This window comes from Lutra lutra, chromosome 7 (assembly GCF_902655055.1).
Source record: "Lutra lutra chromosome 7, mLutLut1.2, whole genome shotgun sequence".
Classification (NCBI taxonomy): Eukaryota; Metazoa; Chordata; class Mammalia; order Carnivora; family Mustelidae; genus Lutra; species Lutra lutra.
In genome coordinates this window covers 134306337-134328316 of record NC_062284.1, presented here as the reverse complement: position 1 = coordinate 134328316, position 21980 = coordinate 134306337, and the positions used below count along the sequence as shown (strand labels likewise).

At 41.2% G+C, this 21980-nt stretch overlaps 1 protein-coding gene across 1 annotated transcript in view; it reads right to left on the bottom strand.

Moving 5' to 3' along the window:
- Nucleotides 1–21980, bottom strand: part of DPF3 (double PHD fingers 3) — a 172565-nt gene that overhangs the window by 12988 nt on the left and 137597 nt on the right. The window contains exon 9 of the mRNA XM_047736071.1: nt 7862–7974. Within this exon, the coding sequence (XP_047592027.1) occupies nt 7862–7974 (113 nt within the window). The remainder of the gene's footprint in view (nt 1–7861; nt 7975–21980) is intronic.

Genomic DNA, 21980 nt, shown 5'->3' with positions numbered 1-21980 from the left:
TATTGGATAAACTAATGAAGAACTATGCAGCTGTAGGAAGAAAGATTGTGTCTATACATTGTGGTGGAGTGAGTAATCTACAACATCCACTGAAAAAGCAAGGTGTGGAAAACAGTGGTGTCTGCTACTATTGTATAAGAAAATGCGTTCTTTTTTTTATTCATACACATGAATACTTATGGATTCGTACACATATACATGTAATATGTTATATTTAAATAGAAGGAAAAGTTATGCCATAATTTTTTTTAATGGTCACCTATGAGCAGAGTGAGGGAATAGTGTGAAAGAGTAGGAACAGAAGCTAGATTTCTTTGAATATCCTGTTTATTTAAGAGACTTGATTCTGGAACCAGTGAATATTTTTCATTGTCATAAAACAAAATCCACACTGTTATTGTCCCTTAAAAAAAAAGAAAAATGAAACAAGTGTATCTAATTATGTATTAGTTGATGGCATAACCACATAGAAAGTAACTATTCCAAGTGACTTTAAAACAAGTAGCTTGACTATACATCCTGAGTCAAATATACCTTAAGAATAAAAATGTGTGTGTGTGTGTGTGTGTGTGTGTGTGTGTGTGTGTGTGTGTGTGTTTCCAGAAGCCATATTGTTAGTGGTGATAGCGGAATTAATATTCTGAGACCTGTATGTATCAAATGAGTGATTATGTTGTAACTAAGAAGAATTTTGACATACTTGAAAGAAAATACAGATGTAAGATTGATTAAGTAAAAACCCTACCGTTAGTTCTGGGTATGAATTAGAAGTATCAGTATAAATTCAAGTATCCATACAAATTCAGCATTTTATCTTTAAAACAAATAAAATATACTATCTAGTTTTGTCCATTTAAAATGCCCCAAAACAATGACAAAAGCAGTAAAAAATCAGCACCCCTAGCACTCCTATTATGTTCTCTAAAGATCATTGGCCACTAAAAGGAATCAGGAGTCCTTGAAGAAATGGCTGGTTCCAGGTCCAGGGCATGAAATGTGCAAATATTTTCACATATTAGAAAGCAAATACTATCGGGGTCATGTCAAAAGGACTAAAGATCAAAACTGATTGCATTCCCACTGCCCAAATATAAGACAATTTTTACTGTAATGGATTGAAATCAATCAAATATGTTTAAATCCTTGAGTTCATAAAGATACTGTTAAAAAAAAAAAAAGGTTGTCACCTTTGGAAGATGCTAGGGAAACATCCTATTTTTTTTTAAATTTATTATCTTGATATAATTTTAGTCTCAGAGAACATTGCAAAATGGTACAGAGAGTTTCTGTACACGCTTTACTCAGCTTCCCTTAATGTTACCATCTTATGTTATGATAGTACAATCATGAAAAGCAGGATATTATATTAACATTATACTATTGACTACGCTGCAGACCTCATTTGAAATTCACCAGTTTTCGCACTTCTGTCCCTTTTCCCAGTATCCAATCCAGGATCTTACATTGTATTTAGTTGTCATGTTTTCTTAGTGTCCTTGAATCTATGACAGTTTCTCAGTTTCTTTATCTTCCGCGACCTTGATGCTTTTGAAGAAACTAGGCCAGTGATTTTGTAGAATGTCACTCACTTTGAGTTTGTCTGATCTTTTTTCATGAGGAGATTGAGGTTATACACTTTTGGCAAGAATACTACAAAAGAGATGATGTGCCCTTCTCAGTGTATCGTATGGGGGCACATTGATACCAATATGTCTTGTTACTAATAATGTTACTCTGATTTGTATAAAGTAGTGTCTGTCAGTTTTTCCACTATAATGTTGTAATTTTTTCCTTTTTAATGTATTAATAAGTAATCTGGTGAGAGAGATACTTTGAGATTATGCAAATATTCTGTTTCTGACCATACTTTTCTCACTAATTTTGGCATTAGTGGGCCAGATCTTGCTTACAACAACCAGAACAGTGATGCTTGCCTACCAGTGATTTCCTTCTTCCCTCTACATTTATTAATTATAATTCTGTTCTAAGGAAGAGTTTAACTCTTCCCTATTTATTTATTCAAGTTTTGTAAATATCGGTATGAATTTTGTTCTTTGAGTTACAATTCAACACTATCATTATTTATTTTGTTGTTCAACTTGTCCTAGACTTGCCATTAGGAGTTCCTTCAAAAATTAGTTCCTGTGTCCTTTAGATGTGCCTTATCAATTTTTGAGCATTTCCCTACTTTTCAGTACCACAGGATATTCCAAGCTCCCCTTATATTTTCCAGCCCTAGCATTAGCCATTTATCCAAGGGTTCCTAGTTCCTTTTATTGGAGAATGGTATTTAGAAACCAATATCTGGGTACCATGGATTCTCATTGCCTCTGGGTTGTCATTGCTTCTAGAACCGCCCAGCCAACAGAATTAGGAAGTAAATGTATACATAGGACACATGCCCACATCTATATTTATTTCTCTATCTATCTATATGTATGTATACATGTATATAGATATACGTGTGTGTGTGTGTGTGTGTGTGTATATATATATATATATACACACATACATACACACAATATGTTGTATCAAAACATTCCCTGATACCCCCTATTCCACCCAACACCATAGGATTCAGTGTAGCCTTCCCTCTGTTTGATTAATCTTTCTCTGACATTGAGAAACCTGGCTCTCATTAGTACAATGTATCATTATTAGTTCACACCTGGACACACATAGTAGTTGCAGAATGACTAACTTACATGCCTGTAACTTACATGCCTGTAAGAAATACATTTACTAGGGGAGCCTGAGTGGCTCAGTGGGTTAATCCTCTGCCTCAGCTCAGGTCATGATCTCAGGGTCCTGGGATCGAGTCCCGCATTGGGCTCTCTGCTCAGCAGGGAGCCAGCTTCCCCCTCTCTCTCTGCCTGCCTCTCTGTCTACTTGTGATCTCCCTCTGTCTGTCAAATAAATTTAAAAAAATAAAATCTTAAAAAAAAGAAACACATTTACTAACTAAAGTATAATATTTACATAGTCATTTCTGCCTTTGGTCTTAACCCACTGAGCCACCCAGGTGCCCCTCTGCCTTTGGTCTTAAAATACAGTCGTATACTGCTTTCTAAATTTACAAAAGTTAGTTCTTTCCTCCCCCCCCCCCAATATGGTTGCTCTATTTACATTATAGTTAGGTTCATTTGCTACTATTCATATCCCAGTTTAGTCCCCAGCCCCCCACATCCTAGCTGATTTTGGTATTTACCTGTAACAGGATATGTGCAACAACACGTTGGTCCTAAGCGTCAGAGCTGTACCAAAAGGCATCCCCTGAGAAGTGCCATCTTCCCTTATCCCTACTATCCCACATCTGTTTTCCCATTCTTTCTACCCCATTCCCGAACCCACTGGTGGGTAATCAGTCTCTTTAGTTCCTTTACTTTATCCTTCCTGTATTTCTTTAACACAAGTAACAGATACATGTATATTCTCTTACACTTTTCTTACAAGAATGACAGCATACTATATAGATGTTGCCTTTACTTAGCTTTCTTCATTTAACAACAGCAAATTTGGAAATACACTGGAAATTATTCCATCTCAATGTATGGAATCTGCCTCATTTTTTTATAGCTGTAAGTATTCCAATGTGTGACTATGCCATCATTATTCAACCATTCTTCTGTATAACATTTAGGTCATTTCCAATATTTTATAATGATAAACAGTTGCACCCATGAATAACTTTATGCACATGTATTTTCATTGTGTTATATCTTTATAGTAGATTCCTAATAGATGAGATTGCTAAGTCAAGAGGTAAAGGCATAGTAGTTGTGTTAAGTATTGCTAAATGTCCCTACAGAAGACTGGTACCACTTTGTATTCCCACTGACAGTGTATGAGGATGTCAGTTTTCCCATAGCCATCAAGAATGTATTCTCATACTTTTTTCCCAGTTTTATGGATAAGTTTGAAATAATTGATTATGAGTGTATTCAAACTATTTTTAAGAATTTATTTATTTATTTATTTGACAGACAGCAATCACAAGTAGGCAGAGAGGCAGGCAGAGAGAGAGGGGAAGCAGGCTCCCTTCTGAGCAAAGAGCCCGATGTGGGCTTGATCCCAGGACCCTGGGATCATGACTGAGCCAAAGGCAAAGACTTTAACCCACTGAGCCACCCAGGTGCCCCCAAACTATTTTTTCCCAAATGTTTAAGGGCTATTTTTATCTTTTGTGAATTGTCTTTCATGTCTTTTTCGTCCTTTTCCCATTTTCTATCAGGTTTCTCATCCCTTGTCCCTCAAATTTTAAGAGTTCTTTATATATTAGGGATATTAGCTCTTTATCTGTGGTATATGCTATAAATATTTTCTCCCAGTTTGCTAGTTGTCTTTTTACTTTATCTGTTTTTTACTATGCAAATTTTTATGTGGCCAAATTCGTCAATATTTTCTTTTATTTCTTTTGAATTCTGAATCACAGAAAATCCTTCCTTATATATACTTTAAAAGAGTTACTTACTTATTTTGAGAGAGTGAGTGAGCCCATGCATGAACAGGAGGGGCAGAGAGAGAGGGAGAGAGAATTTCAAGCAGACTCCACACTGAGTTCAGAGCCTGACACAGGGCTTGATCCCATGACCCTGAAATCACGACCTGAGCTGAAACTAAGAGTTAGACATTTACTGACTGCGCCACCCAAGTGTCCCGATCTTTCCTTATATTTAAAGAAGAAATCACCCATGTTTCCTTCTAACACTAATATGGTTTTATTTTTTACGTTTAGATCCCCCAGTTCATTTGGAGACTATTATGTATTTTGTGATATATGGGCCTAATTTTATCTTTTCCCAAATGGGTACCCTATTATCTCAGCACCATTCATGAAAATGTAATTTTAGAGGCAACCTTTATCCTAATACTAAAGGTCCATATGTAGACGGGTCAATTTATGGGTTCTTTTCTATTCCATTGGTCTGTTTGTCTATCTTGTTTTAATTAGAGGCTTTATAGTATGTTTTAATATCTGGGAGGGCTAGTCTCCTCTCGTAATTTGTTGTTTTCAGTGTTTTCTTGACTCTTCTTGCATGTTTATTTTTCCATATGAGCTTTACTATCAGTTTGTCTAAATGTTCGCTGTTTTTATTGGGTTTGAATTAAATTTGTAAATTAACTCAGGAAGAACTGACATCTTTATCATGTTGAATCGCTCTATCCGAGATCACACAATGTCTTTCCATTTGCTCAGGTCTACCTCTGTGTTTTTTTCCAGGGCTTTAAAATTTTCTTCAAAATTTTTTTTTCTTCATATAGGCTTTACACATTATTGTTAGGCTTATTTCTGAGTATTTGTGTTTTGTTGCTATCATGAATGGGATTTCTCTACTACTGTAAACTCTAACCGGTTGTTATTTGTGCACATGAAGGCTATCAATTTTTGTATGATAATTCTATATGCTGCTACCTTTAATGTTTGAGTTAGCTTTATCACTGATTCTCTAGGGCTTCCCAGCTATACTATTATAGTTTGTGAAATAGAGTTTTGCTACTTTGTTAGTATTCTTATACCTCTAGTTGATTTCTCTTTTCTAATCACATTAGCTAATATCTCTATAATAATGACAAATAATAATGAAAATAGCAGGCATCCTTACTTGATTCTTGATCTTAGTAGAAACGCCTCTAGTGTTTCCTCATTAAATAAAATAATGGCTTTAGTTCTAAGGTATAAAAAGTTTATCATATTAAGAAAGTATCCCATAATTCCTATTATCTTGAGTGGGTTTTTTTTTTTTATGGATAGGTATTGAAACTACCTTATGATTGTGAAAACTGATAAATAAAAGGAAAGAATCAAGCATTTTTCCTATCTTTTCTATATAATCTATCTTCATATATATATACCTATATATGTGTGTGTGTGTATATGTATGTGTGTGTGTGTGTGTGTGTGTGTATTCCTATCTTTCTGTATAATCTAAACCTGAGAGTAACCAAATGTGAGGCTGGAAAAGGTTTTGCGTTATTACTCCAGCTAATAAAAAAAAAAGAAATTATAAAATTTCTTAGCAATATAGAATATCACTATTTTGCAACCTCTAATGCAGTAGTCAGTCTTGTTGAAGATCATCGATACTACTACCTTCACGAAAGAGAGCTGTACCAGGCATTACATACTTTCTGATAAAGAAAAATACACCACTATTTATGAAGTAGTCTTGATATATATAAATATATACAGCTTTATATGTATTAATTTTTATATGTGTATATAATCAAATCAAGGTCCATATATAATATATGTTATATAGAGATATTATATTATATTATATTATATTATATTATATTATTGGAGACAGAGAGAGAGAGAAAGAGCCTGAATTTGATCAGGGTTCTAGTTCTAAACACCAGTGTACAAGAAGTATAAGAGACAGAGGGAAGTGTCAAACACCACTACAGGGATTCAGTCAATAAAAACACAGTCCTAGGAAACTCTATTATACAAATTAACTGATTTCTTTTAGTACTTTAATTTTTTAATTTTTTATTTAACAGAGAGAGAGAAGCCAAGGGATAGGGAGAAGCAGTCTCCCCACTTGAGTAGGGAGCCTGATGCAGGGCTCAATCCCAGGACCCTGAGATCATGACCTGAGAGCTGAAGGCAGACACCTAACCAGCAGAGCCACCCAGGCACCCCTCACTGATTTCTTCAACAAAAATTTGAAGGGGATAAAAGAGAAAAATGGAGGGAAAACCTACATATTAAAAGAAACTTAAAAAATAAGGGTGCCCAGGGGCACCTGCATGGCTCAGTTGGTTAAGCGTCTGCCTTCAGCTCAGGTCATGATCCTGGAGTCCCAGGATCAAGCCCTACTTGGGGCTCCCCACTCAGCTTCTCCCTCTGACCCTCCCCCTACCTCATGCTCTCTCTCTCTCTCTCAAATAAATAAATAAAACCTAAAAAAAATGAAAATAAAAATAGGGGCACTTGGGTGGCTCAGTCAGTTAGGCATCTGACTCTCAATTTGGGCTCAGGTCATGAGCTCAGAGTTGTGAGATGGAGCTCTGCCTCAGGCTCCGTGCTGGGCATGGAGCCTGCTTAAGATTCTCTCTCTGCCCTTCCTTCCCCACTCTCAAAAGAAAATATCAAGTAGTCACAATGTATGGGCCTTATGTGGATCCCAATTCATATAAAAAAGCTATAATAAAAACTATTTAAGACCAGACAGCATTTAAAACAATTGCAGCAATTAGGATGTTAACTGCATGTTTGATTATATCAAGAAATTATTGATTCTTTTTAGCTGCATTAACATATTTATCATTTTTGTTAAAAAGTAAGTCCTTCTCTTTTTGGTAAACCAAAAAGAGAATATTTGACAAGTAAAGTGATATTATGACTGGAATTATGTGGGAGGAGGTGGGAGTACTTATAAAACAAGGTTGGACATGTATTGATCAGAGCTGAAGCTGGTGAGAGGCTACATCAGTTTCATTATTTCTGCTCCTTTGCATAAGTCTGAAATCGTCTATAACAGAAAGTGGGTTTTTTTTTTTTCTAATTCTGCATTTATTATAGCTAACATTTAGACCCAGTGAAATCACATACTCTGGAACGTGGTGTAAACGGTTGAGCACATCCCAAGCAGAAGCAGCAGGCAACGCTGTCTCTCACTGAGCCCTGGAGGGCAAGTGGCCAGTGAGGCACCCTCAGGCCATCACCTCCCACACCTCTCCCCACAGGCGAAAGAGTACCCAGGGTCCCTGTTGTGCAAGGATCCCAAAGGTCCTAGAGGCAAAGGGGGTGGGGAGGCTCCAACTGACATTTTCCCCAGGAGCCCAGTGATAAGAGTCCTCCCCTCCTCTCCACCCCTTGGAGTGCTCCCTCCTGCAAGGGAAGTCCCAAACTCACGTCATTCTCCGAGGTTCCGCAGAGGATGCAAGATTTGCACTCTATGCACTGCCACTTGTAGGTCTTGACAGCCTCGGTCATGTTCAGGGTGAACTGCAGGCATGTTGGGTGACCTGCAAGAAGCATAAATGGCAGGACTAGGGTCAGTGCCAGCACTGAGAGGACAGCTAGGAGCCACAGAACGTGAAGACACTTGACCTTCTATTTGGCAGGGAAGAGAAACTTGGGTGATATTCCCAGATTTTGCAGGAATCTGCTCAGAGCACCCAGGGCGAAGCCCATAACTGAGTCTGTCACAGAAGAACTGAGAGCTTTGCCTACTGCTGGGGGCTCGCCCTGCTCCCGAGCTCCCAGCTCTGTCAAACCAACCACGTAGCGCATTGTGCTGCTCCTCGCACATAAGGAAATGTGCTTCCGAATAAGGATAGCACAGAGAGGGGACATCAGCTAGCATTAGTCCCACCAGCCTAGTACCCTCCAAAGATGGTCAGGACCCCACATGGCACCACCATCACTCGGCAAAGCCACATCCCAGCAAGAGGTCCCCATTTCCTCCCTTCCAAGTATTGAGACTGCTGGTTACATTGCGGTCACTTGGGAGCACACTGTCTAAGCAGTGAACATAGGGACCCTTCAACTATGAGGCTCCACAGATGCAAACCCCACAGACTTGTCTCTGAGGGAGTAAGAGTGGGGATGGAAATGACTCATCAGTGGGGAGCATGGGGGACGCTTAGCAAGGAACCCATAAGCACCAGGAGAGGAAAGATCTAAAAGCCTTTCAAGGACTCACCAGGTGCCATCCAACTTAGGAGCTCCCACAGCTCTAGACGAATAACCCTCTCAAAGTGACACTGTGACACTGACCCAGAAAGAAATAAGCCTAGATGAAAATCCAGCTCATATTCTTTTTTTAAAAGATTTTATTCATTTATTTGACAGAGAGAGACAGTACAAGTAGGCAGAGAAGGAGGCAGAGGGAGAAGGAGAAGCAGGTTCTCTGATGAGCAGGGAGCCCAATGCAGGGCTCGATCCCAGGACCCTGGGATCATAACCTGAGCTGAAGGCAAACATTTAACAGACTGAGCCATCCAGGCGCCCCCCCCACACCACCCCCCAGCTAATATTCTTGGAAGCATCTCAAAGATCTGTCTCAGAAGAACACTGGCCAGGGTTGCTCTCTATTCCAATCTCTCAGAGACAATACTGGGGTGGGAGCAAGAGAGAAAACACCAGCTTGAGGTTTCGAGTGGTTTGAGCCATGATGCCTGGTTTCTCAGATAGGGCACCCCTGGGAAGGTTGAAGATGAGTCCATGGAACAGATACCCATACACCCAAGTCGACTTTGTCCAGTTCTGTGGCCTCAGGCCACATCTTAGCCGCAGCCAGCTGACTTGCAATAATTGTTCGTGACCTTAACAGGCACTCACTGAGCACCCGCTAGGCCAGCCATTGCAGTGGGCAGAAAAGACAAGGTGGTGAGCAAGACACCGGGGCCCTTCCAGTGCAACCAGAGAGAACTCAAATTCATAAGCCACATGCATATCTATTTACGTACAAACATGTGAGGGGTTCCATGAAGGCAAATCATAATGAAAACAAACCATATGAGAACCTCACCTAGTCAGAGGTGTCAAGGAAACCTTCCAAGAAAGATCTTTAAAGCTGATACCTGGCCGATGAAGAGGACTTTGGCTGGGCTGGTGAGGGTTGGGGGCAGGGGACGGGCAGCAGGAGAGGCAGCTGGAGCCAGATGACACAGGCACCCATAGCATTTTCTTAAGGATTTGGGGCTTGAAAACCATTAAAGCATTTTTTTTAAAGAAGATTTTATTTATTTATTTGAGAGAGAGAGAGAGCAAGAGCGAGAGTACAAGCAGGAGGAGCAGGAGAGGAAGAGGGAGAAGCAGGCTCCCCACTGAGCAGGGAGTCCAACACGGGGCTCGATCTCAGGACCCTGAGATCGTGACATGAGCCGAAGGCAGACGCTTAACCGACTGAGCCACCCAGGTGCCCCTCATTAAAGGGTTTTAAGCAAGGCAGTGACCGGATCCCGTTGTGCTTTAAAGGAGCATTCTTCAGCATGAGATACCTTTGGAGGTGATGAAGCAGTCTGTACCTTGATGGTGGTGGTGGTTACGTATGTGGTCAGATTGCACAGAGCCATACACATACACACCCATAAACACCATATGTGTGTGTTGCCTGTAAAACTGGTAAAATAGGACTAATTCATCGACGTCGATTGCCTGGTTCTGAGAGTGTACCGTAGTGACGAAAGCTGTTACCATTGGGGAAAACTGACACATGGGACCTCCCTATAATATATTTTTGTAACTTTCTACAAAGCTATCATCATTGCAGGATAGAAAGTTGAAAAGGTATTTTTAAATAAGGAAAGCACAAATAAAGATTTAAATCATCAAAAAGGAAGTTAGGGAGGAAGGAAGAAGCTTCTGTCTAAGAAAAGAATTTGTGGGGGGCAGGGGAAAGGAGAGGTATAGGAACTTCTGCCAGGAAGCCAGTTAGAAGGCTGATGCAGCTACTGGGAGAGAGACAAGGATCGTTAAGCCAAGGTAGAAATTTCAGAATGGTAAAGAAATAATGGATAGGACCCAACCATTCTTTGAAGGTTGAGCATGTGGGGATAATGAGACAGAATCTCAAGTTTCTGACCTAAGAAACTGGGTGGGTTACAGAGAAACTTACTCAGATAAGAAAGAGTATAGAAAGCAGAGAGGAAGCAGATGTGGTGGGGGATAATGGAGAGGGGGCTCTGTTTGGGGCATATTGACAAATATTGACAAACTTGCAAAGTTTGGGAGACCGCTGGTGGAAATGTCATGGGAAGAGTCAAAGATATGGATTTCTAACTCAAAAGAGAAATGTGGACTGGACATATAAATTTAGGAGCTGTTGCTAAATTGGCAGTCATCAAAACCATGAGAACAAATGAAGTTATCTAAGAAAAGGGAAAAGAGAAGAGAAAGGATGAGGAGAGAAGAAAAGAGAGAAAAAGATTTAGGACTGCTTGTAGAGGAGCCCTAGATTCAACTACTGAACAATGAAAAGAAAGAACCAAGCGAGGAAACTGGGAAGGACGGCCAGAGAGGTAGACACAAACTGTGCAAGAATGGGGTCAGAGCAGCCAAAAGAAGAGATTTCAAGGAGCGGGGGGGGGGGGGGGGGGGGGGGTGGTTAGTTGTGTCGACTGTCACAGGTTCTTGAGTTTGTCATTGCTTAATAAAGAGCCAGAGTGAGGGAGTGTTGACAGATCAGAGCAAAGCTGCCTTACTAATAATAACACTTGCGCAGTGTCATCTTCCCTCGGAAGGAAGGTCAGCACATTCCAGAGCACGACATGGAATTCAGTAGTCAAATGTGCATGTGGAGTGCCTCTGTGGGTAGGGATGGAGGGTGGTATGTGTGTTTTGCGCCAACAACATTCCACAAATATTTATTAAGAGCTAATGCTATGTTCATGTTCTCCTAGACCCTGGTGCCGAGCTCTGAAGACATTTTCTGGGATAGCTTTAGACCAGTGAACAGTAGCAAATGGGTTTTGGAAACTCCTGTTGGAAGTCTCTGAAAAAAAAATCCCTGGGGCTTTTTCTGTGTTCCTGTCTTGAGAAAGTCATCAGCCTCCCGTAAGGACCTTCAAACCCAAAGGAAGGGGACAAAGTTCACACTGCCTTCTCCCAGCTCCCCCAGTACCCCCAGCAAAATGCAGAAGTCAGATTAGCCTCACTGCTGGCTGGAGAGCTCCTCCAGCTCAGAACCCAGGTGTCACTGAGGTTCAAGAGGAAAGTGGAGGATGCAACTTCTTAGCTGGGGAGGACGAGGCATGAGAACTTAAGTCACCCCAGCAGCCATTAGCAGGTGCAAAAATTATGTCCAGAGCTAACTCCTCAGTGTTGCCATAATAGGTGGGCTGCCTACTGCCTAACTCCACTAACTGGAAAAGTCATTCACCAGATAAAACTGTAAGGATACAAATTCTTATCTACGGCGGAAATGACTGAAATAATGCACACTGTTGGACAAAGGGAAAAGTTTCTAAGGAAAGTGCTAGTAGCCCATTTCTAAGTTTGACTGCTAGAACTCCCTATTTTTGCCCAAAACTACTTCATAAAACTCTTCGAAGTAAGACAGTAGATACAGTCTTCCCAATTCAAGGGTAGAGAAAAAGAGACACGCTGCTGTAGAACAATTTACATACAGTCACTCACTACTTAAAGATTCTTAACTCTTTTGTAAAGTTAACTATTAGTTAGAGACTAAAGTCTCTAATGCATTTGCTTGGAAATGTAGATTTTTTTTTTTTTTCTCATCTCCAGTTTTCTTAAAACAAGGAATACCTGTATTGCTATTCAACTAGCCCAATGGAGTGAAGGGGAAACAACCCATCCCAGGTCCTCCTGGTCCAGATGATTCAACAGGACATTTATAAGATTCCAATTACCAAAATGAATTTAGAAAGTGGTGCAGTGTGCATGATTCAGCCCAGCCAGATCATTAGAAACCAAGTCCTTCCTGAGCGTTCTGCCAAATTCGTTCTATCAGGAGGGTTCAGTAAATCTGCCTGCTTGCTTAATTGGTCCGATAGTGACTTGGTGCGAAGAGGCCTTCCTAATGCAACGCTAACCCCTTCCAAAATTGACCTCCATTAACTTTGGGGGAAAATAAAATTTAACACATGGCCACCACGGCAGGAAACGGAACTTCTGAACAAGGTTTTCAGACAATAGGAATTTGTCTTCAGGGTGCTATTTCAGAAGATGGGAAGAAAGAGGGAACCGGCCCGGTGTAAGAAGCTTCTCAGAAAGAAACCCATCCACAAGGCTACGGTGGCTGGCTAGAGTCTGCTGAGCTCAGTGGAAGAGAGAAGGGCCAGCATCCTGAAAGCAGGGACTGCTCCCTCACCACCCAAAGAACCCATTTCTTGTCTTTTCAGAACCCCTGGATGGAGAATTGCCAGGAACAGCAAATGGGATTTCGTGGTATTTGAGAAGGCGCATGGAGAGATAACCAGGCAAGAACCAATTTCACTCTCAGAGCTTGCCTATGCCTACATTTGCTCACGTACTACTGCCCACACACATGGATATTTCCAACCTTTCAGGGACAAAAATATCTAAACAGGCCTTGTTGATTAAGCTCACATTACAATTGTGACTTAGAAGCTAACAGAAGTCATTAACCAGTCAATGTCTCTCTACAGATACTCAGCACCGCGAGAAAAACACAGTTCATTGTCAACAAACCCTGGGCAAAACCGGACACGGGGCTGTGACATGCATCTCTTATATTATGGTCCTTATTAAAAGAGTCTTTTATTTCACCATCACCAATATTTAATTTGGACTAGGCTAGGCCACATTGCTGATCAAATTATAGCTCCAGGAAAAAAAAAAAAAACACAACATTATCTTGCTAGGTATGTGCTGAAAATATAAATAAAACAGATACAAATAACTGTGGAACTAGCATAGTCTATTATTTATTCATTGTGAAATTATAAACATCTAATTATGTTTTATTACCTTATTTATCAATGTTGATCTCTTAAAAATTAATTTCTCGGGAAAGAAAAACCTAAGTATCCATGATTCCCGGGCAAGTAGGTACAAACCTCAAATTGTGCTCTTTGGTCTGATGCTTAGTTTACAGAAATTACATTATATAAAATATGTAGGATCAATTCCAGGCTGAAATGGCACGAAAAAAAAGTCTCCGTGGGCATTCATTAAAAAATAATTTGGTTCAAATTTCTAACATTTCCCTATATTCATACACACATAAAATTTCTAATATTTACATACTGCAAAACTATATAAGAAGCTTTAGCTGAAGAATTATGCAAAGTGCCATCAAATTGGAATCATTCATGCTAAAGAGTAATTTGAGGAGAAAAAAGTATTAGTAGTTCACTTTGGGAAACCTCTCAATCAGATCCATTCATTCTCATTTATTCTCTCTCCCTCACTCCTCTCTGTCTCTGTCTCAGTCTCTCCCTCCCTCTATTACTCTCCCTCACGCCTTCTTTCCATGCCCCCTCACCTTGAGACCCAGCTTGTCAGGTGGAGGGAATGAGGCTCTGAGTCATTATACTTCATCTATAAAGGGGTGAACCAATTCTGAACAATCAAGAATTCAACCTCTGCACACATATGCTATGACAAGTATGTTAACCAGGCACTGCTTCTTCACATGGATGCTTTCCCAAGCCCTGCTTTGTAAACCTTCTGCAATGGTCTGCAGATTCAACTCTCACCTGCCCCAACGTTACTTCTAATGCTAAGACATCTGCAAATCGATGATCACAATAGCATTCCAGAGGCACCTGCATGGCTCCCTTTCTTCCTTACCATTTTTAGTGTACTTCAAAGGGAAAAGAAGAGAAAGAGAATAGAAAGGGTAAAGACCAAACAAACAAAAATGCATTAAAAATAAATGATGGTGTGAGCCCTAGCTGCCTTTTGTTCGAGCAAACACTTCACTGTGCAGCAGCAAATTCAACTCATCTTAGAGGTCTGCTTATCCTCCCACAAAGCTGCCAAACTCTAGGGCATCCAAGTACCAGGTGGGAGGCAAACCACAGAGATTGGTGCAGTGGTCATTATTATCAATAACTATAGAAAGCATATTTGTACAAAAGCATCAGGGACACATTTAATGGGGCTAAACAGCTAAGGGCTCATGGCACCATTCTCAAAGGGCCCTAGAAGTCCCCCCTCCCACAAGTTTTCATGGTCAAGAATGGTCCAAGATAGAGTCTCATCTATAAACCTGAGGGTATGTGGTTGATCCCCTCAAAGTGAAATAATGGAATGAGGCAGACTTGACCTGGATTTATAGAAGTTACTTGGCTGGCCCAGGTTGGGGCCAAGGCACAGCCCTATTAGGATGTCAAGAGCCACAGTAATGATACCAGCATCCCTAATTCATCATCACACCGGAGGACCAGTGATGATTTATCCATTTGCTCATTCCCTTAATAGTATCTGTTGAATAGATAAATGTGGTAGGCACTTTTCTGGGCATTGGGAATACAGCAATGGGAAAAACCAAATCCTATCCTCGTGGGATAAGTACCACAATTTGAGATCTACTGCAGCCTCTGAGTCTGTTGGACAAGTCATTTTGCCTCTGTGAGTGTTAGTTTCCAATATACTAAACGAAAGGATAAAAATCTGTTATCCACAAAGCTGTGACCCTTCTTATGCCACTCATGAACAGTATTTTCAGAGATACCATTAATCCCAAATTGCCCATCTGGTTGGTGGAATAAACAAGTCTTCTAAAGTTCACCAGCTAAAACTCAAAAGTGAGAAAAAACTAGGAAGGAAATTAAAATAAGTAGTTAGTACTGCTAGAATTCACTTCTCCTTTTTCACTGGATGAGCCCAGTACTTGTCCAATACCATGAAAGAAAGCAAAAGAAGTCTAGAAACCTAAAGCACTTCTCATCAACCTCACCGCCTACATCCATGCAAGAAGTTGCACTAATGAGATGTGCTGTCAATGAATCTACAGGCAGAGGCCTTGGGAGAGTTTTCTTCCGTGAAGAATATTAGATCTGGGTTGAGCAGGTCATGGAACAGGGCACAGGTACTGCCTGGCAGGCAGTGGAAGAAGAGGGTCACAAACATATATTCAGGAGACAGGACAGGCTGGAGATGTAGATTCAGAAATCATCAGGTGTGGGTGATAGATGAATCCGTGGCATTTGATGAGATACTCAGGAAAGATCCAGAGTAAAAAATAGAAAGGACCTCTTTGGGCAGAGGGGGAAATGTAACCATTGGAATGAAGCAACTCAGGTTGACTCGTCTTTCAAAACTTTAGCTGGAATTGAGATTGTAGGCAACCATCTGCTGGTGAGGTTTGCTCCACAAGTGTGTGGAGGCCAGACTGAATCACTTTCCAGGACCCAACATCAATATCAGATAAGAATCCCTGACATTGTTTGTGCATTTCAGGCCTCTCTGGACATTAGGAGCATCTAGCCATGGGCCTTGGCTAAAGACTCTGGGTTTTCCTTGGAAAAGTGAGCCTGATGAAGAAACTGTTGCTCAGGTTGTGTGTAATCCCTGTGTAACCCCTGTGCTTCCTCCTTGAGGGTTTTGTGGTTTAACTGATGGATAGTTGGTGGAAAAGAGCAGTGATTCATCAACACGTGATTACCTGTATCCTCCAGCTGCCAATCTTCCATAAACTGGAAGATGGATTCATGAGTAGTCTAAGTTCTTGAATTCCCTGAGGACCTTGAGATTGTATTATTTATTTCTTTCAAAAATATTTCAGAGTTGTACTAAGCCAAAAGGAAAAAGATACTTTCTTGCTTTTTTGTCTTTTCTATGTGAAACAGGGAGGCAATCATAGAAGTGCCTAGAAGCAGAGGACTGAGAGTATGCTTGTGACCCTTAGACACTTTGTTTTACATTTTATTTTTTAAATCATTTTTATTCTACTTTTGAGGGTTCTTCTGGCTGCAGTTTACCTGATGTGATCAGGTTCTTACTGAAAGATAATTCTATTTAATTTGACTAAATTCATTGAGCACCTATTAACTGCTAGGAACTGTGCTAAATGATGAAGTATCAAAGACAAATGAGACATGGATTCTGCCTTGAGGAGGTCAAGTTTAGGAAGTATGATAGGTAGCCTGTAAGATGGCCACCAAAATTTCCCCTCTCCTGGTATTTATAAGCTTGTGTAATTCTCTCCTCTTAAGTGTGGGCTAGACTTACTGACTCACCTCTGTCAAGCAGAATATGAGAAGTGATGGGATGTCACCCCTAACACTGAGTAATGAAAAAGACTGTGGCTTGCATCATTGGAACCCTCTCTTATGTTTTCTCAAAAACTACTCTAAGGGAAGCCAGCTACTGTGTTGTGAGATACTCTATGGAGAAATCCATATGGCGACAAATAAGGGGAGGCCTCAGTCCAATAGCCTGGGAGGAAATGAATCCTGTCACAACCATGTGAGTGAGCTTGGAATTGGATACTCTCCCATCAAGCCTTCAGATGAGACCATGGCCCTAAATGACAAGCTGACCGCCACTTCATGGGAGGCCTTGATCCAGAGGCACTCAGCTAAACCATATAGATTCCTGACCACAGAAACTATGAGATAATAAATGTTTATTGTTTTAAGCTGTTAGGTTTTGGGGTAATTTGTTATACAGCAACCAATAACTATTATAGGTCATATTTTTTTTTAATGACTATAATACAATATACTAAGTGCTGTAACAGGAGAACAAATAAAATGCTTACAGATGGAAAAGGAGTAAATAATGGGGGACTTGGGGAAAGCCACAGAGAGGAGATAATATTTGATCTGGGCCTTGGAGGATGAAGAGGAGTTTTCTAAGTGGGGAAAAAAAAAAAGAGAAAAGAGCACTACAGGGAGAAGAACTATCAGGAAATTTAAAGTACATGATCCACTTAAGCAAAACAGTGTGGCTCAAGGAAAGCAGAAGAAAAGGTAAGTGGCAAAAGATGAACTGTAAGGAGAAAGACTGTCAAAGTCTTTCCCTTATGCGGGCATGAAGATCTGAATTTGCTTCTGTAGGCACTGAGGAATCCTCAGAGATTCTTTTTTTTAAGATTTTATTTATTTATTTGACAGAGAGAGCAACAGCAAGAGAGAGAACACAAGCAGGGGAGTGAGAGAGGGAGAAGCAGGCTTCTCGCCAAGCAGGGAGACCGATGCAAGGATCAATCCCAGGAAGGAAGACAAGTTATAGTATACTGTAAAAATTATTCTACAAATTTTTATTGAGCACTTATGATGTGCCAGGCATTGTGGGAAGTGCTAAACAATGAATTACACAGACAAAAGCTCCTACTAATGTGGAGCTTAGGCTTCAGAGTTGGGACACTAGTAAAGAACCAGTCTTATAACTGTGGGGATAAGTGTGGGAAATATTTGAGAGGTAGAACTGGTCAACAAGACATGATGCCTGCTAGACAAAGGGTGTGAGCAAGAGGGAGGAGTCAAGGATGACACCAAGTTTCCCAAATTGGGCCACAGAGTGGGTGGGCCACACATTAGCTGAGATAGGGATGGCGGGCTTGCAGAGAGTGATACAGAGTTACTTTCAGCACATGACATCTGTTGTGCAAATGAGACATTTGGTGAACATGTTCAGGTGTCAGGGAGAAAATACGAGTCTATGTTCAGGAGAGAGGACAGGCTGGAGATGTCAATTTAGAAATCATCAAGTGTGGGTGGTAGGTGGAGCCTTGGTACTTGGTGAGATACTTGGGAAAGACCACAGAGAGAAAGTTCAAAAGAATCTCCTTGGGAGGAGGGGGAGGGTAACCAATGGAACTGAAGGCATCACAGGGCAGCAAGAAGAGAACTCAGTGAAAAAGACATAGATAATGTGGTCACAAAAGGGCCAGGAGAGCCTGGAGAGAGCCCTTAATGGCATCCAAGAAAAGAGAAGGGAGGAGAACACATTTAAAAAAAAAAAAAAAAAAAAAAAAAGACGCCAGGGTGGCTCAGGTGCTTAAGCATCTGCCTTCAGCTCAAGTCATGATCCCGGGGTCCTGAGATCAAGTCCTGCATCAGGCTCCCTGCATCAGGCTTCTTGCTCAGCAGGAGCCTGCTTCTCCCTCTTCTTGCTTCTCCTCCTGCTTGTGCACTCACTCTTTCTTTCTCTCTCTCTCTCTTTCTCCCTCTCTCTGACAAATAAATAAAATCTTAAAAGAAAGAAAATGTCAAAAGGAAGGAAGGAAGGAAGGAAGGAAGGAAGGAAGGAAGGAAGGAAGGAAGGAAAGAAGGGAGGGAGGGAGAGAGAGAAAGAAAGAAAGAAAAGGGAAGGGTAGGCCATGGCATCAAGCGAGAGATAAAGTAATATAAGAACCAAAGCGAGCATGTTACCCCGAGCAAGCTACTGGTCTTTGAAACTACATAAAGTGGTCTTTGGGAATAGTGCACCCCGGCATCTCTCTGGATGACTGGATGGTTTCAGCATTATAGAGGGAAGAATTCATAAGGAGATTCTCTCACAACATGCTTCTTCTTCCACAGGCTTTGTCCCTCACTCTCAAGCTTGGAAGCACCATATGAAATAGTCTCAGGAATATCTGATTCCATTCACTGATAGCACGGATCATTTTTTGATGGAGGTTCCAGGGCCAAAGCTAGGCCCTACCAGGATCAGTTTCCATCTTTGTCCCACGAGATGCGTCAAGTCTCTGGAAACCAATCCTTTCTCTCTGGCGTTGGATCGAAGCTCTTCAGTCCCTGGTCTCAGAGCCCTGCCTGCAAGGCTGGGGCAGGTCTTGGTGGAGGCTTCTCTCACAGCCCAGAGTCTGGTCAAGTTCACCTTCATATTCTCTAGAAATGCCCAGATCCAGGAGGGAAGTTGGTGGCACAGGCAGGAGAACAGCCCTGTGAGTCAGACAGAATGGTGAGGAGAGGGGAGGATGGAAATGATCATCAGGCAGCAATGTTGGTGGCTGTGGTATTTTTTTTTTTTTAATGCCTGCAAATTCTTTGATCCTCCTCTTTTCAAGAGGTAGAGGCCATTCCCCAACCACTGAATGTGGGCTGGACTTCACTTGTTTTAACAAATAACCATAAAAGAGGAAGTAACAATATGCAACTTTGGAATTATAAAAAGACAACTCAAGTTTCCGTTTGGTCTCTCCCTCCCTCTGCCCAACCCTCCCTGCTTCCCTCCCCCCACCTTACTCTGGATAAAGTCAGCGGCTGCATTACAAGATGCCCAATGGAAAGGCCCACATGGCAAGGAACTGAGAGCAGCCTCTGGCCAACAACCCAGCAGAGAACTGAGGCCCTCAGTCTAACAGCCTGAGATGAATGCAGATGAATGAAGGCCTATCCACAACATGTGAGCAAGCCCAGAAGTGACTCCTTCAGCCTCAGCCAAGCCTCAAACATCCAACGTCCAGCCACCATCTCAAGAAAGAGCATGTGCCAATGAAAATGTCTATGCTACCCAAAGCAATCTACACATTTTTTTTTAAAGATTTTATTTATTTATTTGACAGACAGAGATCACAAGTAGGCAGAGAGGCAGGCAGAGAGAGAGAGGGAAGCAGGCTCCCTGCTGAGCAGAGAGCCCGATGCGGGACTCGATCCCAGGACCCTGAGATCATGACCTGAGCCGAAGGCAGCGGCTTAACCCACTGAGCCACCCAGGCGCCCCGCAATCTACACGTTTAATGCAACCCCTATCAAAATCCCATCAAGTTTTTTCAAAGAAATAGGAAAAATAATCCCAAAATTTACATGGAACCAGGAAAGACCTCAAATAGCCAGAGGAATATTGAAAAAGAAAGCCAAATTTTGTGGCATCACAATTCCGGACTTCAAGCTCTATTACAAAGCTGTCATCATCACAACAGCATGGTACTGGCAAAAAAACAGACACATAGATCAATGGAACAGAAAAGAGAGCCCAGAAATAGACCCTCAACTCTATGGTCAACTAATCTTCGACAAAGCAGGAAAGAATGTCCGATGGAAAAAGGACAGTATCTTCAACAAATGGTGTTTGAAAAATTGGACAGTCACATGCAGAAAAATGAAACGAGACCATTTCCTTATACCACACATGAAAATAGACTCGAAATGGATGAAGGATCTCAATGTGAGAAAGGAATCCATCAAAATCCTTGAGGAGAACACAGGCAACAACCTCTTCGACCTCAGCCGCAGCAACTTCTTCCTAGGAACATCGCCAAAGACAAGGGAAACAAGGGAAAAATGAACTATTGGGACTTCATCAAGATCAAAAGCTTTTGAACAGCAAAGGAAACAGTTAATAAAACCAAAAGACAACTGACAGAATGGGAGAAGATATTTGCAAACGACATATCAGATAAAGGGCTAGTATCCAAAATCTATATAGAACTTATCAAACTCAATACCCAAAGAACAAATAATCCAATCAAGAAATGGGCAGAGGACATGAACAGACATTTCTGCAAAGAAGACATCCAGATGGCCAAGAGACACATAAAAAAGTACTCCATATCACTCGGCATCAGGGAAATACAAATCAAAACCACAATGAGATACCACCTCACACCAGCCAGAATGGCTAAAATTAACAAGTCAGGGAATGACAGATGCTGGCGAGGATGTGGAGAAAGGGGAACCCTCCTACACTGTTGGTGGGAATGCAAGCTGGTGAAACCACTCTGGAAAACAGCTTGGAGGTTCCTCAAAAAGTTGAAAATAGAGCTACCCTATGACCCAGCAATTGCACTACTGGGTATTTACCCTAAAGATACAAATGTAGTGATCCAAAAGGGCACGTGCACCCGAATGTTTATAGCATCAATATCCACAATAGCCAAACTATGGAAAAAACCTAGATGTCCATCAACAGATGAATGGACAAAGAAGAAGTAGTATATATATACAATGGAATACTATGCAGCCTTCAAAAGAAATGAAATCTTGCCATTTGCAACGTGGATGGAACTAGAGAGTATTATGCTAGTGAAATAAGTCAATCAGAGAAAGACAATTATCATATGATCTCCCTGATATGAGGAAGTGGAGAGGCAATGTGGGGGCCTTGGGAGTAGGAAAAGAATAAATGAAACAAGATGGGATCAGGAGGGAGACAAACCATAAGAGACTCTTAATCTCACAAAACAAACTGAGGGTTGCTGGGGGGATAGGGGTAGAGATAGGATGGTGGGGTTATGGACACTGGGGAAGGTATGTGCTATGGTGAGTGCTGTGAAGTGTATAAACCTGGAGATTCACAGACCTGTACCCCTGGGGCTAATAATACATTATATGTAAATAAAAAATAATTAAAAAATAAAAAAGAAAGAAAGAGCATGTGCCAAAACCATGCAGCTAAGCCGTTCCCAGATTCCTGACCCTCAGAAACTATGCGCTAATGTTTGTTGCTCTAAGCTGCTAAGTTTGGGAGCAATTTGTTACACAGCAAGAGATAACTAATAAACTGGCAAAGGAGGAAAAGTAAGGGGCCGGGGGGAAGGCTCTAGAAAAGCCAGACATTTGATAAGACTACTGCCTAGGCAGGATCCCAGCCACAGTGAGGCCCAGGGCTGAATAATAAAGGCAGAAGTAGGGTTTGGGATTTTATC